Source organism: Ascidia mentula, chromosome 2, assembly GCF_947561715.1.
Source record: "Ascidia mentula chromosome 2, kaAscMent1.1, whole genome shotgun sequence".
NCBI lineage: Eukaryota > Metazoa > Chordata > Ascidiacea > Phlebobranchia > Ascidiidae > Ascidia > Ascidia mentula.
The window spans coordinates 7,178,302-7,204,726 of NC_138567.1; the positions used below are offsets into that span (position 1 = coordinate 7,178,302).

At 37.4% G+C, this 26,425-nt stretch overlaps 2 protein-coding genes across 2 annotated transcripts; one reads left to right on the plus strand and one right to left on the minus strand.

The window, feature by feature from the left end:
• Window positions 1-64: 64 nt before the first annotated feature.
• On the minus strand, window positions 65-6,426 carry LOC145888478 (double-strand break repair protein MRE11-like). Its single transcript, XM_082979232.1, has 17 exons — window positions 6,330-6,426; window positions 6,225-6,262; window positions 5,602-5,698; window positions 5,261-5,431; window positions 4,913-5,000; window positions 4,678-4,819; window positions 4,365-4,479; window positions 3,939-4,124; window positions 3,537-3,789; window positions 3,023-3,152; window positions 2,652-2,752; window positions 1,998-2,132; window positions 1,539-1,684; window positions 1,208-1,312; window positions 781-914; window positions 540-691; window positions 65-306 (listed from the first exon to the last, which is right to left on the minus strand). Coding segments are annotated over exons 1-17 (2,043 nt in total). The 5' UTR covers window positions 6,332-6,426; the 3' UTR covers window positions 65-258.
• An 885-nt stretch (window positions 6,427-7,311) lies between these two features.
• On the plus strand, window positions 7,312-9,528 carry LOC145889996 (uncharacterized). The gene is made up of 4 exons (XM_082981043.1): window positions 7,312-7,563; window positions 8,276-8,420; window positions 8,814-8,917; window positions 9,280-9,528. The coding sequence occupies exons 1-4, from the start codon at window positions 7,312-7,314 to the stop codon at window positions 9,526-9,528; spliced, it is 750 nt and encodes a 249-aa protein (XP_082837169.1).
• Window positions 9,529-26,425: the final 16,897 nt, after the last annotated feature.

Here is a 26,425-nt window from a genome sequence, read left to right on the forward strand (position 1 = left end):
AGCACAAGTGCCCTTAAGTCACTTTGAACATCTATGCCACGCAGATAAAACCAAATTTGGGTTTTTGAATTTATTGCCAACATTCAGTCAGCCGGACAGAAAAGAAAAACAAACACAAAGCGGCACGGAACACGGTGGCAGCAACTATTGGGCAGTGGACAATTAACAACACACAATGGTAGCATGATGTTGTGTTGTAGTGAATTAGGGAATGGTGCAGAAGCTGGTGTGTAAAAATTACTTCCCCTTTCATTTTCATCACCTCTTCCTCTTGGCGCTGAACTGGCTGAACGGATTGCTTTCCTCCTGTAAAACAGAACGTTAAATCTTTTTGTACCACACCGGGATTTGAACCCAGGATGTCCTGGCCAAGAATCCTGATGAGGTGTTTTGCTTGGAATAGCGATTAGATACGAGGGAAGTGTTAATAGTGTTGAAAATAATCCTTGAATTAATTGTAGACCGACACTTAACAATTCCTCTAAAAGAGATAAAATTTCTGGAGTTGGTCGGACTTTGTGATTCACCCATCAACTCACATCCGAGGAGGAAACGTAATTGACGCCTTTTCCTCTGGCGCGTTTCGATGTTGTCGTTTTTTTCCGACTTGAAACATCGTGGTCGTCCACCATGATGACGTCATCGTTTTTGGTTGACTTCGGGGTCGGTTGCGACTTTTTCTGCAGAAATGCTGGAGAAGCACATGAATGATACAAGTGATATTTGACTATAGAAAAGAGTGAATAAAATATGCATTAGTGTAAGCCTCAAGCAAGTTACCTGCTATGGTATTGCTGTTGTTGCCAAAAAAACTATCCTGCCTTGGCGTGGCTGAAGTCGTTGCCGTTTTTTTCGCCCGTCCTCCCCCACGAGAGCCACGGCCACCTCTTGAACCACGCCCCCTTCCACGCCCACTACACGAATAAACGATTGAACGATTTTAGTCAAGTGAAACAATCTGAGAAAGTCGGAAGAATTTCAACTCGGTGCAAGTGTATATTCGTGCCATTGGGCCACATGCGGACCGGGTCATTGGGCCACACGCGTTGTGAGTCGTTGGGACACATGCGGTGTGGGTCGTTGGGCCACATGCGGAAAGGGAACTGGGCCACTTTAACAGCAATAAATAGTTCATTAAACTTCGTCTAATTTGATTTTTTAGTGTTGGTTTTTCGCATTGACAACTAAAGTTAAAATCAGTAAGAACCGTTTGGTCGATGACGTCACACTAGGTTGGGCGTTGCTTTCGTCGATGCTGACTTCGTCATCTGAAGACACAACATGGTCGTCTTCCCCGTTTTTCTTTCGCTGCCTGAATGTAAAAAGTCGTTAACTTGAGCGAGGTATTTGTTTAAGTTACAAACACATGTAAAAAGTCAGGGAAATAAAAATGTTGCAAAATGTGATGTGGGAGCTGCAGGAAGGTAAATTTCGTCTATAATTACTCAACACCCAACAAAGGATCACTTTAATTTTAATTTGTTTTGTGGTGGAATTGTGGTGAAGCAAAACCAGGAGAACAATTTTGTGAAACCTACTTCCTTGCTCTGTCCAAGATATCCCTGAGCTCTTCTACATCTTCGTCGGGATGAAGGCGGGATTTTTCCTGAGTCATTCGCTCCTTCTCATCGTGGTATCTGCTTATTTCCAGTGTGATGTCGTTCCGATTCAAACTTGCTTCAGCCTGGCAAAGAATAAAACAATCCACTTTTTGGAACAAAGTTCACGAAATACGCTGCAACTTGGTAAAACCTTACAAGTAAATTACTACTTCTCTTGACTCTTCCGCAATTCGCCTTTACTTGAAAAAATAACTTACAAGGGAAAGTCTGGTTACGATTCACTGTCACATTTTTACCTTCCAATACCTTTGTATTATTTAAGGTTGGCTCAATACCATGGACTTAGTTAAACAACACTTCACTAACACAAATGCACACCGCATATATACATATATATATATATTACTATATACAACGTTGCAGCGCTTCTTTTACCTCTTCCAGGTGTTGTTTGGTTTTGTTGATTTGGTGGTTGCACAATTCCGAAATGGCGTCGCGTTCTTGTTTGTTGACGAATTCACTCACAGCTTGACTGACGCCGCGAGCGGTCAGCAACGACATTTGATTTTTCTGCGAAGTCAGGCAAAAATTGGTCTGGTCATGTAATATGACGTAGAAAACTGGATGTATTAATGGTGACACTAACGTATGTAATATGGTGTAAAGTTATCTTAAGTCAGTCAGTCAAACTCGATATACATAGAGGTTATACAACATAATCTTAGACCTAATATTAATTTAATGAATTAGAATAAAAACGTATGAAGAATTAACATTAACTGCAATACGACTCTTCTGGAAATAATTTTGTTATATCGACCGCCAGAAGGGCCGTATTGTAGCAATAAAACATGCCTGGCAGCATTAGTAGTAATTTAATTAACATAAACATATAGCAAACACATGCTAACAAGTAGACTGTGGAAATTTAAAGGGAAAGATAATTGAACTTAGTTAAAGGAAAGCTATAGAAACACATTTAAATGTACAGATAAGGTTAAAACATGGGACTACTGACTACAACAATAACCGAACTTGACAGCCTTAAACGGTAAAGGTAAATGGTAATCATATATAGTGGCGGCTTACATTATCTTTTGTGGTGAGATATTCTTGAACCAAGTCTTCCATTTTAACTTTTTCCACAACCTCAGCACCGATCATGTCATCCATATCTTTAACGTCTATTCCTATTTTTGAAAGATGAAAATACATTAGTATTGCATGAAGTGTTGGTTACTAATTACCACATCATTCTGGTAAATGACGACAACGTTGAAATTACAAATCTTAATCAAATTAAATAAGTTGTTTTTGACAATAGCTACAGAATACAAAAAGTTTTCACTAGTGTGATTACAAAATAAAATCTTAGTGTCGTATTAGCATATAACACAAAATTTAAAGCCTTAACGCATTTAACCAAATTCAAACATTTAAAAAGCCACAACAGAGTTGACCTCCGCCCTTTTCTCTTTTGACAGACTTTTTAAGGAAATGGACGATTTTCTCGGGATTAGCCACTCGTTCTGCGAACTTTCCGCCGAAACGGTAGGCATTGAACATGGGAAATCCATCACTGTAATCAACCTAAAATGCAAGTTTGTTACTTGTGTAATTCCAGTTCCGTTCCAACACACATATAAGCTTAATTAGAAGGTCAGATATTTCGAGTAAAGTTTGTAACACAGTATGTTTTTCTTTACACGTTGTCATTGTTCTAATTTCCTTTCTCTATTTTCGGGGATTTCCTTTCATAATTCAATTGCTTAATGTCGTGGGTCTATTTACGTTCCGAGTAAACAAAACGACGTGTTTTCCAGTTGCAAATATTTTCACCACGGTGGCACGCACGCCAAGGCTTTTTAGTTGTAAAATTGTGGTTATTAACCACAGGTGCGTTAATACACGTGTTGCTTTCACAGCTCGTCAAAGGCAAGGTCGTTAAACAAGATGTATAACAAACCAATTTACCCTTAGTCTGATGAGCGGTTTCAGAGGTTGTTTGGGATGACCCGACCTCTCCTCCTCAGCAGTCATCAGTAGTTGTTCCACCCTCTCCTCACATAATGCTCTTGCTCTTTCCTCCAAGTCCTCATCCGACAATCCTTTGGGTGAAATCCTGTCGGCGAGCTTGATCGTCTCAACGAACATTTGTCTTGGAGTTCGCAAAGGAATGATTTCTTGTTTCATTTCGCGTCCCCGAATTTTCAGAACGGCGATTTTTCTGAGTGCAATGCACTTGTTTTTTGGAAATCCTAACCAAAGTATTTTCTCATCATATTTTTCTATTCTGCTCTATTAAAACTTTTGAGACAATTAGAAACAACATAGAATATTTCTTATAGGAGGGTTTCCCCAAATATATTCACATACTTTGGTTTTGATTCTCCTTCGCACAAAGAAGTTGCAACAGAGCTGCCGGGCTGCATGACAAAAAAGTTTTTAATGCTGTTCCACTGGGGTTCAATCAAGCACTCGTGCTCATGACCCCAAATAATGAGGTCAAAAAAGTCATCAAGGAACTGCTCGGGAATGTAGTTGGTAGGACCATGCTTTGCTCTGTACAAAAATTCCATTACGGAAATGTAGTCATGATAGGTTAAAATATCTTCCTGTAAACAGAACATTGTAGTAAATAAATATGTCTCTCCTTGTTAAACCCAATGTGTGATTTTGTTCATGTGTGCCAAGTTCCTTAGGCCATAAATATTTCAAATTCAATGGTTAATAATTTAATCCTGTTTTGAAATAAAGTTTTTTGAACAAAGTTAGGGAGAAAGCTGCGAGCATCAGAAATACCTGTTTTGATGAATGACAAACATGTTAAACCAATCGTCTCTGTCCTCTTTCGGCCTGAGCATTGTAACTCGTCGCTTTGTAAACAGTCTGTGTAGTCTCTCATCTCTAATAGAACCTTTTAAAAAGGAATTTACCAGACTTGTAAAAGATAAAACACATATTTGTTTTACTTTAACTGCAAGTAGCTACAGTGGAACCACACATAATAGTGGAAGTAATGATGAACAAAAACCATTGTCAAGCTACCAAGAACCACAACTTTATAACAAAAAATACCTTTAGATTTGACTAAAACAATTACACTTGAGTATACCTAATCCATAGAGAGCCAGTTTTGTGTTTCCCTTACGAAGCAACACAGGTGATAAGTCGATAGATTCAAGATTAGTTTGTTTTCCAAAGTGATTCAACAATCCAGAGACACTAAGGATATCAATTGCACTTAACTCCCCAGCCTAGAAAAAAGCACATGCTTCAAAACTTCAGCTTTAGGAAAATATATAACTAATCTAACATATTGCATTTGATTAAACAGAAATATGAGTTACCCCAGTAGGATCATCGTGGTTTCCATGGATACTGAAAACCGGCAATCCTATATTCATGTTTGGATCTTCATAATTGACTGATGTGATTCTGTATGCATGAAATTATTAAGCGTGCCGTATCAGTCTTTATATGCATACAAACTAAATTCTCTTGATAAGGCACTCTTTTGTAAAAGACTGACTTTTGTATTACAAAAATTACACTAGCTTTTGCGAGTTCCCCCCGCTTCGCCAGGTGAAAATGAACACAATGCAATACAAAAAAACAAGCACAAGGCGGTCGAAGAAAGAAGGCTTGAAGTTATGTACAATCTTATCAAATGGGAGCTATGGGACAATTTCACTTACGAACTAGATGTGTGTCCAAAATTAACTGATTGATCACTGATAACTTCTATATTGCATGCTCGATTGCCAAGACAATACTTTCTGAATAGTTCCATTGCCGTGTGAAGTGTTTTGCGTGATGGTTTGTTTTCATGAAAAAGGTCACCTCCCAAAAGCAAGAAGTCCACATTTCTTAAAGCAAAATGCTGTAATTGAAAATCATTCAGCAGTCCATCTCATTCGTATTTACTTGAGAGGTTTAAGATACGCAAAACCATGCATACATAAAACCTCACAACTAATTACAAAAATTTTTATATTAACTGAATGATTTTAAATTCATAAAATGTTCTTTTTCTGACCGTTCTTTCGCAGTGAGAAAAATTTCTTCTAATGCAATGAACGAGTCCTTTCCTCTTTCACTGCTTTTTTCCATATATCCCAAATGTATATCTGTCGCTATAAACAAAATGGATAAAAGTTAAACAATAATAACCAGACTTATATCATGAAGCAACAAGGCTCAGATTGAAGTCAAATCAAATCAAAATCATGTTTATTTTTGCGAGAAAAGCAACTACGCGACGAACAAAAAACAAGGAAATGAAATGGCATGGGCACCGATAAAACCATAAAGGTTATCCAGTCAGGCGCGAAATCAGCAGATTTATTTGTAAAAAATCGATTTCGCTTATGTAAGCATCGTCAGTTTCTTATTCAAATAGAATCTAACCAGACTTATTGCACATTTTAATGTCAGCAAAACCTGCTATACAACAGTTGTAGTTTAGTTTTTATTACAAAAAGTTATCAATGTCAATTAGCCTGGCCCGTGCCCCAGACTACAAAGTTTGTTATTTGCAGGGAGGATTTTTTACACCTATTTTGCATTCTTCACATGGGTGTTTATTTTCATAGGAGTGCTTTTGTGCAAAAAAGCAAGGATTTAAAATTATTATTGATAGCAAAAGCATAGCCTACTTACCAACAAGTATTGACATCACATCTTCAGTGTTTTCAGGCCTGCAAACAGAATACACATAAAACAAACATGCAAAGCTAACAATACATATTATACAAACCCACTTACATTATTCTTTATTTTACACCTTACAATCTTTATTGATATAAAGTGTAAATGCTGTACCAGCAAAGTTTCAGAAAAGTGAACAACACTTGGCGGGGGGAATGATTTTGGGTATTTCCCATGCCTAAAACCAGCGCTACAGCAGCAGGCCGAAAAATAATTTATTTAAATTTATTCGATCGGATGCGCTGTAAAAACTTAGAAAAAAATATGAAAAATGCATATATTACATTGGTGTTGCCCTTTGCACTATCGGTTACCAAGCAGATCCGTTTGGTCATAGTGCGCTCCACAGTGGTTCGTCGTCTCTGTTGTTCGGTACCCAGTATCGGGTACCCTGCAGATAGACGTTGACCGAAAGGTACCACAAAGTGGAGACTAGTGTGCCTGCTAGTGTAAAAGCTAGCACAGTGCCACTCAACAGCTACACTGATGAGACCTTACAGGTCGAAACAGTGCGTGTACACACCCTGTCTGCAGCTTTGCAAATATGAAAATACTTCTTTCATAAATCTACATTGATAAATATTTAATTTTTCTCCCCACAGATATAAGACAAACTGGTAATTTTTCGAACTGTCAACGTACACAAGTGTAAACAAGCAAGTCCTGAAGGTTACTCCAGCGTCTCCCTGCCCATACTCTTACATTCTCCATCTCTTTTCATTACTGAAATACCTTGGGCAAAATAAACCAATGAATGAATGAATGAATAACCATAGTTTGATTTTAACCCGCTTTCGTTTTAATACACTTGGTTGCGACTTAGATTGCCCTCGGGCAGTGTGCCTAGTTTTATTTTCTCGCGTGTTCTTGGTTCGTGAAGGGTGCTGTTTGTGTGCGTTTTTGAGGTATTGGAACCACTTTAAGCTGATATAGGGACGAATCTAGCCATTATACTGACAGCGTACATAGATAACATATCAAAATTAATTGTTTATAATATTTTCGCAGCCTAAATTTCGTTGATAATTTGTCTTCGATCATGAAAGTAATTGTTGCTGGATTTCCAAAAACTGGAACCAAAACTATGACAGCCGCCTTAACCATGCTAGGTTACAACGTGTACGACTGGTTGGAGAACTTTTATTACCTTGGCGATGATTGGAAAAGACAAATTCAGAATGGATTCAAAATGGAAGATATGCGCCGAATGTATGAGAATGTTGATGCTGTAGCCGACAGTCCGTGTAACTTTTACTGGGAGGAAATCTTTGACGCTTTTCCCGATACAAAGGTTTGTTCATCTAGCATAGGGGTTAGAAAAACTGTCACGCGCACTGATTTTTTCCGAGATTATCCGAAATATTTATTGTTTTAATGTGGTCTAAGAATATTAAAAAGAAGGCGTCTGGATATCGTTATAAACTAGGACAGTTTCGGCGCCTAAAGGCCTTATCTTACCTGCAACTTGATGTGATCCCTAAAAATGGTCCTCGTATCAGCAAAGTTTATTTCCTCTGAAGGGTCCTGCTGAGGATACGTTTTAGTGTTCTGCATGCTCGTCGTGGCGCTGCGCAACTGTATAACGGTGCATTGCTGGTAAATTATAACGTTTTGGATAACCCGCTCACCCAAACTGAGCTAGACTACCCAAGGGCGCACACAATGTTTTGTTGTGTCCAAACATCAGCCTGATACGACAAGTTAATACACTTTTATAAGCAGCAAAGCGCGTGTTAACAGAGCTAAAGTGTGTTCAAAACAACACCAGCAAGTACTATAGTTATAGGCTAGAGAAATGGCACAAATTTCAAAAGTTAGCAAGTGTGACTTTAGTAAGAAATGGTTGTAGAGAACAGCGCTGTTTATTAAAAACATGGTTGATAATTTAGAATTTATGCGTATGCTTAAACCAGTGGAGAACGATTGTTTTTGACCTGGGGAATATATTCAAGAAAGTTTTTGCTTCTTTGGTCACCTACATTGTTGTGTGTTTGTGTCTTCAGGTCATTCTAACAACCCGTGATGACGATACTTGGTATCGAAGCTACTCAAATCAAATCGATGTAATAAACAATGATATTCCGCTTCGACTTACTCAAACCTTCACCATCACTGGCATTAAAATGTACCTTTACGTCACAACCATTAGTACGTATTTATTAGTTCGTTTAAGTTCCTTTTTGAAACATCACTTCACGAAGTGTTTTACTAAGAGCTAACCCACAGTTTGAACGTTTGGAAAACCCCAAGCTAACGAATCTTTGACTTATAGATTTACATGATAAAATCTCTTCTTACGTGAGCATCACCATTTCTGACCACACCGGGATTTGAACCCGTGATATCCTGTCCACGAATCCCGATTATTTTTAGGTTTTTTTCTTGGTGTATGGGTCGGGCGTTTGAATAATGCTGCGATTCAACATTTGTAAAAAAAATCCAGTTTAAGAAAACCCACGCCCCTAGTGTACACAAAACTGCCATGGAAAGTGGAGCAATCAATAAATCGTACAAGAAACACAAATACGTTTTGTTTTACAGTTCGCCACTTGGCCAACGTGTCGTGGCCTCGTTTGTATATAAAATTACACCACGAGGAAGCATTGAAACGCCTTAAACGTCGACACGAACGTCGAATAAAGTGGGTGAGTATATTGATTCACTAAATTCCAAGATTACAAAATTATAAGATTTCGTTTAAAGCTTCTTTCCTTGAACAATTATGACACATTTGAGGTCACGTGACGAATGTCTGTAATAATTCGCTTAGGTTTAGTTTGCATTCAAGTCCCAGGTCGTAGCCTATTGAATAATAGCATCATGGCATGTCGAATCTTGCTTTTGGTGGGGGTTGAACTCACAGTCCATGGTATTCCGGTTTTTATATTCTCTAGTTTATCGAAATTGTGTGTTTGGACAAATCGGAAAAGCTTTAAAAGCGAGGTGATTTTTTAGAGTGCAGAATGTTTCTTGTTTGCACATTTCCAATATTAGATTTTTGTTGCAGATAGTCCCGAAAAAACAGTTGTTGGTTTATGAAGTGAAGGAAGGTTGGAAACCTCTGTGTGATTTCCTGGGAGTTCCAGTTCCCGATATTCCATTTCCTCACAAGAACAAAGGCGCTACTGTGCTTCACGAAACGAGAAAAGAGAATCCTCTAATGCATCGGATACAAAACGAACTGAGGATTTCTCTCGCTTGCTTGTTTATGATTTTTGTGGTCGTTCTGTACAGCTCTGTTCTATATGTGTTTTAAATTATTCCTACTAAGAATATGATCAACAGCATCCTAGCTTTGGCTTTCCTTTTCAATGCTATTCGTATTCTTAAAATAATGTGTTACTTTGAATTGTGTTCTGCATAACATACACAAATTACTGACAACAGGTGATCAATTACTATGGGTATAGGCGCTTGAATCCCTAAACACAACAAACTTTGTTGAATATTCTTCATCGAATAAAACACAGTCATATGGTAAATTATTTTTGTTGTCCTTTCATCGTACAGTACACAGTCATGAGAGCAAGTCAGTCTATACGTAGATTCGATTTTAACTCGTTTTTGATTATTTGTCGCATCAAATATCTTTCGTCAAAATTCTGTGTTTCAAGATTTTGCCTGTAAGAACACACTAAACAAACCACATTTAGGTTTATATTATTACTGCTCCAGGAAGGTTTATATATTTAGAGTTGATTCTTTTGGTAGTCTACGACTATTGCGAATGCACAAGCATGCTAAAACTAATCAAAAACTCCTGTTCTGTATGTCGACCTGATGCACGATATTACGAAAAAATAAGGTCCCAAGTGCGTGAAATAATGCAGACGTTCGGCTGAGGTGGACGTCACAATTTGTGACGCCGCGCATACAATTTGCACCAAACTTGTTTACAAGGGCTATATATATAGGTATATATGTGAATAGTGAAGAACGGTTCGTTCAAATAAGATATTTTATTTTTTTACTACGCAGATAGCAAATCACGCGTGCATTACAACCATATAGGCTACTGTGCATGAACGAACTTTTTTTAACTGCAGTAAGTTTCACGAACTACTATACATGTAACAACATTTGTTGGGAAAATTAACGTACAGTATTTTGAAAAACCTATGTACATAATTAAACGACATAAACAGTACAGGCACTTTTGAATAAATCTTCAAAAAAGGACAAGCAAATATACACGAGGCACTAACAATAGGTGATGACGTACTTTGGGTAGGCGCTGGAATCCCTAAACACAACAAACTTGGTTGGATTTTCATCATCGTTTACAACACAGTCGTATGGTAAATTATTATCGCTGTTATTCGGGGCAACTTTCATTTGGCGGTTTCCCAAACAATATTCTCCCACAACAACTTCTGCGAGGATGATTCGGCGTAAGTTTTGTGAGTCGAGATCGGCAAAGTCGTTTGAATAAGCAGCGGAAGATGCGAAATACACTCCATGGCCATACGCTGTACCTGAAGTTGAAATAACAACGCGAATGCAAACGAATATGCCAAAAGTTTTTATGTAAAGAAAAAAAATGTATCGACGAAATGATTGTCTTAATCAGTATACATTCATTTCATTCGCTTTACTCTCACATACGAAGAGCGGATCATTTTCTACCTTACTTGAAAGCACACAACCAAATTAAACAATAATGGACGTGTCAAAGATTTTTTTTAATTGGTGTTCAGGTGCAATTAGCACATGAATGGTTTTCTAAGCATTACCGTTTTTGCCTGCATGGCTTCTGTCAAATCCGTTTTGGCAAATGCTTTTCGCAGCTTCCACCGATGTTCCGTGAAAAAGATTTTTTGTTACAGTCGGGGAGGTGATTTCTTGTCGAAGACGATTTTCCACTCCGTGCTTTTGATTCATAAATTGTCGAAACAACATGCTGTTTTGAACACGCTCAATCTTCAAGAAGACGTTATGTTATTTCACATTAGTCAAGTAAACATCCACCATCCGAGCTTAGTATGCCTTTAAAAATCGAAATGTCACAAATTACTTTTGCAATGCTTTGAATAAGGGTTAGTAACTGTGTCTAACGCTGCTCATAGCATTCTTACACTAACAACTTTCTTTTGAAGTGTAGCACAAAATTGTGCAACTACTTCACCATATTCCTCAGAAGGATTTGGGACTGGTACGGTTACATTGTCTTCAGCAGTCCATGTGGCTGGAATATCTGTATCAAGCACAAATATTTATCTGCATATTTCCCAAAGGTATATATGACTGTTCAAAACGCGCACCTGTACTTTGCCGAGATGGATCCTAAAAAACATGGTTTTTATGTGTCACTTATTTTAGACAAAATGTTCAAAAACTAATGTCACACCTGTGAGCGGCGTTGTAACTTTTTAATTGCATCGATTGCTGTATTTATTACAGTTTCGTTTGCATTTTCCACTAAAGTGACCTAATAACATAATTTGACATTGGGTTTGTCACCCACCGAATAATTTAAAAAACACAACTTACCTCTCGCAGCGAAGATTGTGGGTTAGTTTGAGCAAAGTTTATTATGGTGTTAATAATAAGTGGAACCCCGACCTTTGGGTCGCCTCGATTAATTGGCCCACAGCCAATGGCAACTGTGGCAATGGTACGTAAACCTTCCTTGGTTGCTGCTTCCAAAACATCTTTCACAATTGAAGAAAGGCGCGTTTCCCATTGTGATTGGTTATTTAGTAACCATCTGCAAAACGATATGGTTTTATGTCGTAAGGTTCACTTCGCAGCCAAGCTGGATCAACCACTTTTCCAAGTCGGAGCGAGATCTGAAAAATCAAACTGGGGGGTTCGAACTCACGACCCTGGGCTAACTAGGCCCAAAGCTCTACCAACTGAGCTAAAGGAACACGGTGGTTTCACGGGGTATATTGTGGCCAAGGTACAGTGGTGCACAAGCGAACAACTTGCCAGGCGACCTTTACATACGTAGGGATTAATTTGTTATATCGCGCAGATCGACGTTGACCGAAAGGTACCACAAAGTGGAGACTAGTGTGCCTGCTAGTGTAAAAGCTAGCACAGTGCCACTTAACAGCTGCACTGATGAGACCTTACAGGTCGAAACAGTGCGTGTACACACCCTGTCTGCAGGTTTGCAATAATATGGCTTTTTTGCACATAAATTTGTTATATGTTCCTGAGGTTGTATATTTCCCTCTTGGCTTATTATGTGACAACCAGCGTGAATTTTTTGTTTTCTTACCTTGGGCTATTTACTAATGCTTTATACTTGTGAAATGCTTCGTTGGATTCTGGTGCGAGGCAAACAGACTCGGACACACCTAGAGGACAAAATAGGCTACATTTTGCAACATGTTTAGGGACTTAAATCGATATAAAAAGTGAAATTATTTTACCCCCTGACATCACCATTACGTCACACCGGTACTTGGTAATATCGTTTTTTTCCATACGTATTGTAACATGGCTGTCCGGAATTCTCACTGCGATCTGGACGAAATATAGCGTGGGTCAGTAATTTAGCTCGACAGTGACAAAAATTATTGAGTGAAAAAGGAACGATGGTTAATTGGTTGTTATAACCGTTTCGTCTTATCTCGAAATATTATTTATGTTTTTTAAACAAATTTTCTGCAATGTCCTAAAGTTTAACAAATAATAAAATGTTTCGTGCGAAAGATTGTGTGTGCCACTACATGCTCGAAATCATAGCGAATTTTGGATAATTCCACCTACTTTGCTGACAGATACTGAGTAGGAAACACTTTGAACAGATGGCGTTCTTTGGTTGTTATTTGGTGTAGACTGCCACTGATCTATAAGTCGGAAAGTTAAAAAAAGGTTTCCACGACAAATACTGTAATACGAATATACATCATTATTTGATCTCACCCATTTCTCCACGAAAACCAGTGACGTTTGCTACAAAGACAATAATGAACGAAGCAATCAACAAATTGAAACAGGTTTCACGACACCAGTCACCACTGAGACCCTTCAATCCGACAGGGCTTCCAAATATGCACACAGCCATCAAATAGAAAACAACTGAAAAACGGTGAAATTTCGGGTATGACTTAGTTTATCACGAAGTAGACCACTAACTTTATTTTTTTTTATCAATCTTGAAAGGTTACTAACTAACCTGTCAAACAATTTGCCGCTACAAACCCCCGTTTCAAGTAACGGTGAATTTTGAATATTCGCGCAACATACATAATCAAGGTACAGAATTGAAAAACAATTCCCATGACCACAAAGGCGACGACCGTTTTTCTTGCATCGTTCCGCATTTCTGCCAAAAACAACAAAAACCTTGTGTTGCATATTGCAACATATAGAATTATGTATAAGCTGCAGACAGATAGCCACTGTTTCGACCTAAAAGGTCTCATCAGTGCAGCTGGTGTGGCTATCAGACGACTTTGCTGACCAAGCGGCCAATCAAAGACTTCACTTTGTGGTGACTATACAATCACCGTCATCCATTGGGCACCAAACTAGGTGCAACCAAAACGGAGAAAACAAGGTGGAAACACTATGGCCAAGCAAAGCTCAACCAATAGTGCCATCAAGCCCCGTGTCACAATAATCATATGATAAGCAAATTGCTTATCATATAGAATATTATCTATGGCGGAGCAGACTACGGCACATTTCTAGAATTACTTGAATAATAAGAAATTTTCGCAAAAAGCATGAGCGTAAGTGCTTCGTTTTACCTGCAGGTATAATTTGACACCACCCTCCATCGCAAAATGTGAATAATCCCAATGATGCACCTTCACCTATTTTCCTTGCCCAGTGTGGCAACTCGACAGCGACAATCGCCAAGCACAGAGAAGTGATTAGAAGTACTCCAGTGATTACAAATAGCGTTTTTCTCTGAAAATGTGAAGAAATGATTTAGGACTCAAAATTTTACTCATTTTAGTTTATGGTCTACAAGAGCAACTAAGATAGACACAGTTATAGCATAAGGCATATTCACAAAATCTGTCCGTATTTACAAATTTTGTTTTTTAGACGCCATGGATAACATGCCTCGTTATTACAAAGGTAGGTGTAATGCGAATACTTTTTTGACATGGTTTTGTACATCGCCTTTTTGCCTAAACAATTTCTGCAGATCGTTTTGCTGCCTCACTTAACTATTGAGGGACCAATACACAATAATAATTACAAAATGTAACGGAATGATTTTGGTATTGTAGCGTCCGTGGTGAATTTTTTTTTTTGAAATTAAATGCATCGTGAAACAAAGGCAACAGTGAGCACTGCCAGCAGTGGATTGGGTAAAAGACGTGTTGGTTTCAAGCGATAGTTGCTTTGGGGTACCTATAAAGCTTCGACTTGGTACACAGACTTAAAATGACCAAACGAACATATTTTGCATTAAAATGTTTGTGTGCGACTTTGTGGTGGCTGAAGGTCGTGTTTAATTTTTTAAATCCCAGGCAACAGAACTGACGACAATGCAAGAAACACTTCTGGAATAGACCCTGTTTCTTTATATGTTAATGGCGCACGGTTATATTAATATAGATTATAGCCTACATATTGAATTTCAATGGATTGTAACTGTTAATTTCAGTTCCACTTGGGATATTTGCGTAATTTAGGACTCAATGCAGTCGTGATCTAAAAGTCTAACATATTATTTTTCACAGTTAATATTATTGCCCAAATGTAAACAAACATACTTACCCTTATACAGAAGATCCCACAGAAGAGATATAACCAAAAACCTGATCCATCCCAAATAAAAAAATTCACCTGTTACAAGCAGATCAAGAACATGCTTTAACGTACTTACTTGGCGGTAAAATATAACTGAGCCCAGAAGCAATGGAAATCACAAGTGCTGCAACAAGCATATTAAAACTCTTTTCCATGGAACCATGAAGATTCTGTGAACTGGCAAAAATCCCAACGCTGACTGAATACAAGAGAGCTGAAACGCAAAAGAAAAATACATAGCAAATTACAAAAAAATGAATACACTTGGTAAAGGCTAGTGCTTGTCAAGTTGTGAAGTATAGAAGATACAAACAGCATTATCCAAACGAAAATTGCTTCAACAAAACAGGAATTATTTAACATACTTGTTAGGATCCACTCGATCGTGATAACGCATATCTCACGCGGTGTGATTCCTGGGTGAGTTGTACAGCAGCAGATAATATATTTTAAAGCAAAATAAAGTGTGAGACATTGTAAAATAATCCCAGTTGCCATTGTAGCGACAACAGCGAAGGCTGCTTGGTTTCCTATTTGAAATAGTGAAGATTTTTTAAGTTGATTTGCTTAGATTCAATTAACATAAACTATCGTATTCCAATATCTACCTTTATCGAAAAAGCCATCCCACGGTGGTAACTCAATTGCAGCTATGGCTAATCCCAGACTAGCGACACGACCCACTCCATACAGAAAAACCCTATTTTTGTCCATTTTGATGTATATAGGCGTAAACAACGTAACCTATTTTTTCAATCTACAGAAAAAGGCTTAAATGACGCAAATTCGTAACATTTTAATGTAAATCAATTCGATATGCAAGCACCGAACTGATCAAACAAATACATTTGTGATCGCCGAACGGCACATGGCTTAAAGAAGTTATTACAAATAAACCAATTAGAATGTCTGCTTTTTCATAATTCATAATGGCTTGCTCAAAACAAACTACATGTTGGTATGTAAAAACTTTTCAAATTGACATTTTCAAGCCTCCGATTTTTAACTTTTCTGTTCTGATTTCGATAAATGTTTCAACACAAAACAAACCAGTCTTCATGAGAAAATCCGATTTTTTCCTCCTGTTTCTCTTCAACTTCATTCATAACTGCAACTACCGTACGATTGTGTGTTTCCTTTTATAACATAGTACCACAAACGGGTCCTATACCTTTCTGGCAACGGAGACAAAGCCTTCAACGACCTATTCATTCACCGCAGTAATAACGACCACAATGGCGATTAAATTGCTTCCCTAATCAGTACCTTTTTGTTAACTTGAAAACGACAATTTGTGTATCGACCCGAAGGCTTTTGAATAGCCGGACATCGCTATTCCAAAATATGTATTTCAATTTGTGTTGTGTGCCGTGCTCAAACGCAATCAACCACAAAATTCAAGCTTGATTTTCATCTGAAATAATTCCCATCAGGTTAAATCTTTTTTGTTCGCCAATCCGTGATCAAGACTATTCCTCAGATAATATGACCTACAGCTAAAACACAAACTGCGGACTATGTTTTTTTTAAATGATCGGTTTAAATGGGCAATTCTTTAGGTTGCCATACTGTGCTTATTTGTTGAAGCAGTTTCTTAGAAATATAAATGAGCATTTCTTACGTACTTATCTTCAATTGAGATGCTTTTTTATTTTAACCTAATCAGTTTGCATCAAATGCTTTTAGCGCACTGCGGTGTGCGGTTTATGGCGTTTTCGGGCACTAACTTTGACAAACAATTAAATCGTGTCCACCAAAATGTTCATCGGACCAAAAATGTTTGTTTGCAGCCTAATTGCTTTCCCAATCAGAAAAATATATTATTTTGCTTGAAAAGCAAAACCTTGCCTTAATCATTTTTAAACTTCAGCTGCTGGTACATTACCGAAATAAACGCTTGTGCGTGCAGAACTGCGCTGCCTGACAGCATTCATACTTCAACAAATTACCAAGTAAGAAACTTGACTAAAAGACACGACTTCGAATTCCGTAGCGTTCAAAATACTTTCTCCCTACGAAAAAGTGCTTGCTGGGTGGTGTTTAAGTGCTTAATCATTTTCACATTACGCATCAGTTACCTTGCAGAGGGTTATTTGTGAGTAGAATGCAACTATACAACAGCCTTCAAAAAGCTATATACACTTCTTCTAACCACTTCAACAAAAATGGTCATATATGCAACAACCCGGTTTTATTATGCCAAGCCACATGAGCATGACAAGAAAGTTCGTATTTGCTAAAACCGGGTAGAAAACAAGAGTTTAATTTATTCTTCTGGTTCAGGGGAATCCTCCAACAATTCATCAACTTCGTTTTCATCCAAGTCATCGTCCTGTTTTTCCTCTTCTTCATCTAAAACAAAATATAAACATATCTCACACATGGAAAACTACTCTCTCGGTGAAAAAACTTCATCGAGTGTCGAATCAAATCATTTTTACAATAAACGTGAAACGTAAATGGCAAGGGCACCGAGAAAACCACTGGGGTTATTCGGTCAAACACCACCCAAGTGAAAGTGATTTCCTCACGGAGAATCATCGTCTGCCGTAGGACAGGCAGTCGCACTGGGAGGTAATGGGTTACGACAAGTTGTATATGACGTCGGTATGCTACTCGGTCGTGAGTATCACAAAGGTTTAAACGTAAACGCCATATTTATACCTTTAAACGTGTGCTTAGTTACATTAGGCAAAAGTAATCTTTTACTTTAGACCGCAAAGCATTTCAAGTCATAAAATGTCAATTTTACCTCCTCTAACACAACGCCTTCGTCGCCTGTACACATGTCGTCGTCGCCTGTAGACGTGTCGGCGACGCCGTCGTCTGGCGCACCAATTGCCTTCAGATTCTTCAACCATGGTGCAGAGCACCGCAACAAGAAGGAGAGCGAGGAGAAGCTTGTTCATCTGCAATGCAAAGCACACAGGTGGTGTAAGTTTGACTCATTTTGACAAACAAGCAATTGACTTACCTTAAATGCTTATTTACTTGATGACAAAATGAGTGATAAATTCATTCCGCCACCGCGTATTTATGCACATCAAAACATATTGCCACGTTTAACGGCTGTTTTTCGGTTGCACAAAAGCTGTTGCATTATATCAATTGAAACAAATTCAATATAAATCAAAGGAAATTCAGTCTCATCCGCTTGTGGAAACTGTCTTATTCTGCAAACTATACAAATGTTTTTTTCAATTGATCTATTGATTGATGCATATGGTGTTTCTTTCCCACATATTGTAACAGTACATCACACCATTGTTGTCTTATTCAGACGTTGGAAAACGTATAGTTTCAAACGAATTATATGGCCTACCCTTTGCCAAACGTCACGTGCTTCAGATTTTAACCACTCACAAGAGCACGATTAATCACGTGTTATTAGCACAGTGACAAACCAGGTATACGTAATTTAGGATGAAGTGAATATAAAGTGAATTTAATGGTGATTTTGGAGAATAAATTATTCCTTTTGCTTGCTGTACCTACAGTTACAATATGATTTTGGGTACGAAAATATTTTAACAAGTCGCTTAAATGCATTTTGCTGGGGCTGAAATTTATTGCCCAAATTATTAAGCGTTATGTTATTTCGTTGCATTTGGAGTTGCTAGATTGCAATATCACGTGACTCCTACAATAGTTGTTACCAGTCAAGCGTAACAAGTTGCAAACACATCAATTTATTCATTGCTTCTGAACTTTCGGAATTGAAGTAGTATGTCAAACATATCGTAATTGCTAATATAATGTTACATATAAACTGAGAAATCCAAATTTATTTTTAAATAATTTCCTTCATCAAACAAAATAACTGATTGGAACAAGACTAAAATATTTTATCAAATGACAAACAACGGGAAAAATAGTCTTGGAGGTGAACGTACATAACTGTTTGTTGGGCCAGCGGACGAATTTTGTTTGCCGATCATGTTGGGCGTGGTACACAAAGTTGACAGCTGGTTGTCGAACTGCTCAAGCAGATAATTTGAACTGAATGATAGGAAAGAGCAAGCTCATAGCGGAAATTAAAGAACTCAAAAATTTCCCACAGCTGTGGTGAAACATATGTTGGAATAGGTTGGGACTTTGTTCCCACACAAGCAGCAACTGTCCATCAAACGCAAGCGAGTATGGATAGGGTTACCATATGCCTACACTCTGATTTTGCGACGACCCAGTGTACCTCCACTTGCTTGTTTCAAGATTTTACGTACCAATTCCAGTAGTCCCAGCTTGTTTCACTGGATTTAAATAATGCCAGCAAAAAGCAGCAAATTTTGTTTTTGGAAAACTTTTTGAAACACGAAAACTTCGTGGTTTCAATATAACCATCAATAAAAACTAACCAAATTAAACAAAATATCCAAACAAACACAAAATGATTACGTTGGGTATAGATGTCCACGTTTTTAGTGCACCAGCTGTCAATCAACCACGCGAACAAACAGAATGCTGAAGCGGACACATGTTGCAATTCAACGTTTAAGTATTTTCTTACACACAAGTGAGCTGGGTTAAAGACAGAGTAAAATCCATCAAAAATATGCAGGTTTGCCTCGGACTTGTTGCTGTACTGTAGTGTTGCAAATTTCATGCAGTTTCTCTCAATTGTTCCTGATTGAAAACATGCTAAAATAGACAATTGCAAATTAATTTACAGATCGCATTGCTTTGGCGAAGCATGCACATACTTCCCTAACGGACTAACTTATGATTGGTTGACAAGTAGACCACGTGACTGGGTATTGAATGACGATTTTCCGGATACTTCTTGCAGTTTGGTTAATGGCTTTAACATAAAAACATTTGTGTTACCAACCGCTGTATGCTGTCACATATCGCTTACCATGTACTAAATGCAACTCTATATAAAACATAATCAATGTGAATTTTCCAAATATTTGCATAAATATATCTAAATAGCCCACGCAGAATTGTATCACGCTCTCCGACAATTTTCCACGGAATGTGACATTTCAAAGAATTATATGATCCTGTACACATCGATAGCACGTAAATTTTGATGGTCTTTTGAATGTCGTTGGTTGAAATGTAAAAAACGTGAGACTTCGTCCATAACAATTGTTCCTCATGGTTGAATTGCACGCATAAACGTGCAGCAAATTGTGGAACGTTGAACTAATTAAATTAAAGGAAAACCGGGGGGTCATATGCGACATATGCTTTAAACATTAAAGGAAGTTCGTAAAACAGCTTGAACGAAGGGCAAAATGTCATTGGTTTTCAAAACCGGATAACTCTGAGTTTCCTTTGATTTTTTATGAATATGTTTTAATTGACTAATCAGTATTGCAACCATTCCATTGTTGAACCAGCCGTTGGACCTGACAATATGTTTTGATGTGCTTAAATACGCGGTGGCGGAATGAATTTATCACTCATTTTGTCATCAAGCAAATAACCATTCGAGGTAAGTTATTTGGTTTGCTTGTCAAAATGAGTCAAACTTTTATCACCACCTGTGTGATTTGCATTTCAGATGAACAAGCTTCTCCTCGCTCTCCTTCTTGTTGCGGTGCTCTGCACCATGGTTGAAGAATCTGAAGGTATCTTGTGTGCCGCCAGACGACGTCGTCGACACGTCGCTAGGCGACGACGACATGTGTACAGGCGACGAAGGCGTTGTGTGAGAGGAGGTAAGTTTATGTTTGACAGTTGCGTGTATTTCAATAACTGATTGTTAATAGCCACGCCTTATTTGGGCATAAACAGGCATATTGCATGTGTTTACCTGGCTGCTGCATGCCACTCGGAATAAAATCTGATTTTAAGTTTGTTTGAATGAAACGTACGCAACCGAAAAATTGTTGTTTCAGACGAAGAGGACAACCAAGAGGTAGACATGGAGGCAAATGATGTTGATGATTTGCTGGAGGAGGATGCTGCTGAACCAGAAGAGTAAATTCAACTCTTCGTTTCACCACACACATATATTTCGATCCTGAAATAAAATGAAAGTATGTAATGTCTTGTGTCGATTTGTTTGCAGACGCACGATGACGCACTTGAAGCCATGAAAATTTAAATGCGGATAACTTTGCCATTTTACTTGATAACGGGGTATTTCACATGTTATATTGAACTTGAGAACGACCTCAAAATCATATTTAGTTGCGTTAAAAGTAAATTTGCCCGTGGACTTATATTGTAAGCAGGTAAATTGTAAACAAAGCGAAAACCATCTTAACGCACAACAGGAATTAATGTTAAGTCATAGTAATTTAATGCAAACGCAAAACGACGGAAAAGCTTTGGAATATTTGCTATTAGTAAATGAAACAATAACAGAATCGAATCATATAAACAAGTGCTACATTCGTTAAACACAACCCTTACCAATTGTTTTACCCGTCAATTATGTGGCGTTGACACTTGTTCGCACGCCGAAGAATTAAAATATATCGTCTCATTCAATTTTACATTCTGGTGTAATTTAAAGTTTTTCATTCTGATGAAATTGGATCACTGACATTGAAGCCAAGGCGTTGCAGCCTGTAGCTGAATCAAAGCCTATTATTCAGGTTAAATCGGGGCGAGATATGCAAAAGCTCCCGGTTTCAATGTCAGTAAGCCAATTAAATCAGTATGTAAGAAAATTCCCGGTAAGGTTTGAATGCAAGACACTTTGCATACCGGGCCGCGAATATTATTCAACGTCACCAACACAAGCCAGGGCCTTGGTCAGATAAGGTAACACTAGTTCAGCCACTAATCTCTATATATGTTTAATAGAGATCAGTGAGTTCAGCTGGTTGCAGTCATGCGTCAGCACGGTGAACTCAATATGGACAAAATAAATTTCAACCGACTTGTGGTATATCAATGTTGGTAATAATTATGGCTGATATTGTTTTGGTTGCCCGGATTAGAGATATGCTAAATTAATGCTGAAATTAATGACTGTTTAAATACGAAGAATTGGGCGGAAACCAATTTCCACATGTTTGACCATTGAACTGTGGCTGTTTACATAGAAATCGGATATGGCAAAGTTCCAAACTGCTCCAGCATATGTTCCAACATAAAATCCCAAAAACTTCATCTTTTTAAATGCTAAAACCGCTTGTTGAAAAACACACGTCTGTCTTGAAACAAGAAAAAAAGCCAGAAAAGAACAAAAATGTAAATGAAACATCGTGTTTTTCTGATTTGTAAGTATTCGAGTCTGTTTTGGCCCATTCTAGTTTGGAATTGATTGTTGTTTTTTGCGTATTATTTGATGATATTGCACACCCGGCATGAACTTTCACCCACACAAAACGTAATCTAGAATTTTCACTGTTTGCTTTAGTGGTTAGTCACATGAGTAAGGTAACAAGCTTACACATAGAGTTTAACCGATACACCACGTACTCTAATTGCGTCATCACTTGCAACATTGCAACGTGGCTTCAATGATTGTCACGTGATCCAAACGGCTTTGCGTAATTGGTTGAACTACCACGAAACGGGACCCTATTATGTGCGACTACGCGGATAGTTTTCGTCCGGCAATATTGTTTACTTGTCACAAGAATTTCAAATGGTATTGGAGATTCGTTGTCGGTGAAAGCGTTTGTACTGAAAGACAGAAGTTGTACAAAAATGCCCCAATATGAATACACAGATAAGAACCATGAACCGGATTTACCATTCCACATGATTTGCAAATTTTCCGCCGATTTCTCTATTTTTTCCGCCTTAAACTTGTTAGGTGCAATATATGTATATTGTCAGACCACTTTCACAAATTGCCTTAGGGCCAGTGTTGAGTCTTAATCCAGCACGGCACGACCCGAAACAAAGGCATTGTTAATGTGATGTTCCTCAGGGACCAAAAAACCACATGTCCATGCAATTTAAGCAAAATATGCATAAATACGATAACTGCACCTATAATGCAGCTCAGCAGCCTGCACAATTTATTGCGTAGAATCGTTCCAGTTGGCAGCGGTACATGAGAGCAAGCCAATCGCATTTTCACTGAAGAATGCCGTATGTTCAAAGCTTCCTTGAGTGGTTCGCGTTTCCTTGGTAAATTGAATCGACTTCCGGCAGTAGAAGTTCACATTTACAAAATGCTGTGAATGAAGCTTCTGTTGGAATGAGTTGCTGTTTGTACAATAGAAGCCGTTTGATATTATGCGAGCGGACTTTGTTTCCGTCAATACAATGTTCCAGCAATATGTTTAACAGCTATAAATACACAGATGTTGCTGCAGAACATCGTTAAATTTTTGATCAACAGAAATAAGCACAAAGGTAAGTTGAACCTGTGTATTTCCATAAAGTGAGTAGAGATTTTATTTAATCTATGTGTTTTGCATTGCAGATGAACAAGCTTACACTCGCTCTCCTTCTTATTACGGTGCTCTGCACCATGATTGAGAAATCTTACGGGCATCCATTGCATGGTAAGTACAGTTTTTCAGACCATTTTGCGTTCAGTTACTAAGGTGGCAAAATCTGAAATATTACCGTAAGCAATTTTCAAATTTGCCACAACTTGACGACGCAAAAAAGAAAATACCCTGATATTCGTAATTAAATCAGTTACGATACTGGCAATAACCACCGCATTTACGTTTCTATAAATCGCTAAATAGTCACAAACAGCCGTGAATTGCAAAAAAAGAGAAACAATGCTTGTATCAAACACAAAACTATTTTAAGCGAAAATTTCCACCATGTTTTAAGCAATCTCCATTCTTTACAAATAAATGGTTCCGATTGTCATTTGTAACTTGCTTGTAACTTGCTATTTAGTCTTAGTACCTTCGTGGTAGTTTTGGGGGATTAGTTAGTATATTTGCCTCGCAGCAGCAAATATCAAATCATAGTCGATATAACCATCTAACATTTTTCAGATTCCGAGCCTGATGGTTACTACAAAGGTAGGAGAAAAATGACAAAACTTTACTCATTTTAGTTTATGGGCTAAGATAGACACAGTTATAGCATAAGGCATATTCACAAAATCTGTCCGTATTTACGAATATTTTTTTAGACGCCATGGATAACATGCCTCGTTATTACAAAGGTAGGTGAAATGCGAATACTTTTTTGACATGTTTTTGTACATTTCTACAGATTGTTTTGCTGTCTCACTTAACTAAATGCGCTTGAAAATTACGATACATGAATGAAAATACTTTGTGATTCATAATTTAATCAGTTACGGTACCGCCAATATCAACGACATTTACTTTGGTTACAAATTAGCCCTATTTAGTCCTATAGTTGTATTTCTTCTCCTTGATTATTTGGAATATTTGCATCTTAAGAGCAAGTTATAAACTACTGTCGATATAACAATATGACATTTTTCAGATTCCGAGGAATTGCCAGGTTACTACAAAGGTAAGCAAAATGACAACATTTCATTCGATTTAGCTCATGGCTTACAAAAGCATTTAAATTGGACCTATCTTTAATAATAAGCAACAAGTTATAAATCCTGTCGCTACAGCTTTTGATGACGAAGTTAATATAAGTAAAATATAAAAGTCCATATCTGTAAATTATTGGCAAAGCACAGTTATAGTATAAGGCACATTCACAAAATCTATCAGTATTTACGAATTTTGTTTTACAGACGTCATGGATAACTTGCCTCGTTATTACAAAGGTAGGTGAAATGCGAATACTTTTCTGACATGGTTTTGTACATTTCTACAGATTGTTTTGCTGCCTCACTTAACTAAATGCGCTTGAAAATTACTAGGGATGCACCGAAAGTTCGGTTTGCCGAATTTATTCGGCCGAAACTAAGGTTTTCGCAATTAATATTTCTGCAAAATTCGGCCGAAACCGAAACTTTTTTACTGCATGTAACGCTGATACGCGAAGTTCAGAAAAGGTTAGAATCCTTGTTTTAACTGTACGAATGTGTTGGTTAAAAGGATAAAAATCAAGTTATAGCAGTAAGAAAAATACGCGGTTATTCTTTATGAGTCAAAAAAGGCTGTACGATAAGATTAGATCCAATCCAGCACATGTTTTGTTTAAATTTATTGCGTTGAAAGAGATGATATACCAAAATTAGTTTCGGTTTATTCGGCCGAATTAATTCGGCAACTTTTGCCGAATATTCGGTTTCGGCCGAATATAAAAATAGCTGTTTCGGTGCATCACTAAAAATTACGATACATGAATGAAAATACTTTGTGATTCATAATTTAATCAGTTAAGGTACCGCAAATATCAACGACATTTACAAGTTTATTCTTTCTTTGCCATTATACGTCGTTCCGATTGTCATTCGTTACTTTGGTTACAAATTAGCCCTATTTAGTCCTATAGTTGTATTTCTTTTCTTTGATTATTTGGAATATTTGCATCTTAAGAGCAAGTTATAAACTACTGTCGATATAACAATATGACATTTTTCAGATTCCGAGGAATTGCCAGGTTACTACAAAGGTAAGTAAAATGACAACATTTCATTCGATTTAGCCTATGGTACACAAAAGCATTTAAATTAGACCTTCCTTTAAATATAATTAACAAGTTGTAAGCCCTGTCGCTACGAATTTTGATGACGATGATAACATAAGTAAAATATGAAAGTCCATATTTGCAAATTATTGGCAAGGCACAGTTATATTATAATGGTTATTTACAAAATCTGTCAGTATTTACGAATTTTGTTTTACAGACGCCATGGATAACAAGCCTCGTTATTACAAAGGTAGGTGTAATGCGAATACATTTTGACAGGATCTTGTACACAGTGCCTTTATTGTACAAACAATTTCTGCAGATTGTTTTGCTGCCTCACTTAACTAAATCCGCTTGAAAATTACGATAAATGAATGAAAATACTTTGTGATTCATAATTTATTCAGTTACGGTACCGCAAATATCAACGAGGTTTACAAGTTTATTCTTTCTTTGCCATTATACGTCGTTCCGATTGTCATTGGTTTCTTTCGTTACAAATAAGCCCTATTTAGTCCTATAGTTGTATTTCTTCTTTTTGAATAATTGGAATATTTGCATCTTAAGAGCATGTTATAAACTACTGTCGATATAACAATATAATATTTTTCAGATTCCGAGGAATTGCCTGGTTACTACAAAGGTAAGTAAAATGACAACATTTCATTCGAGTTAGCCTATGGTACACAAAAGCATTTAAATTGGACCTATCTTTAATTATAATTAACAAGTTATAAATCCTGTCGCTATAGCTTTTGATGACGAAGTTAATATAAGTAAAATATAAAAGTCCATATCTGTAAATTATTGGTAAAGCACAGTTATAAGCCATATTCACAAAATGTATCAGTATTTACAAATTTTGTTTTACAGACGCCATGGACAACATGCCTCGTTATTACAAAGGTAGGTGAAATGCCAATACTTTTCTGACATGGTTTTGTACATTACTACAGATTGTTTTTCTGCCTCACTTAACT

What these genes read in the sequence shown, in the direction of transcription:
- LOC145889996 (XM_082981043.1), top strand. Translation starts at nt 7,312, where the DNA reads ATGAAAGTAATTGTTGCTGGATTTCCAAAAACTGGAACCAAAACTATG. An exon ending in ACGCTTTTCCCGATACAAAG is followed by an intron (nt 7,564 to 8,275) that starts GTTTGTTCATCT and finishes TTGTGTCTTCAG; the next exon opens with GTCATTCTAACAACCCGTGA. An exon ending in ACGAACGTCGAATAAAGTGG is followed by an intron (nt 8,918 to 9,279) that starts GTGAGTATATTG and finishes TTTTTGTTGCAG; the next exon opens with ATAGTCCCGAAAAAACAGTT.
- LOC145888478 (XM_082979232.1), bottom strand. An exon ending in TTTGTCATTCATCAAAACAG is followed by an intron (nt 4,125 to 4,364) that starts GTATTTCTGATG and finishes ATTTTTGTACAG; the next exon opens with AGCAAAGCATGGTCCTACCA. An exon ending in CAACAGCAATACCATAGCAG is followed by an intron (nt 692 to 780) that starts GTAACTTGCTTG and finishes GTGCTTCTCCAG; the next exon opens with CATTTCTGCAGAAAAAGTCG.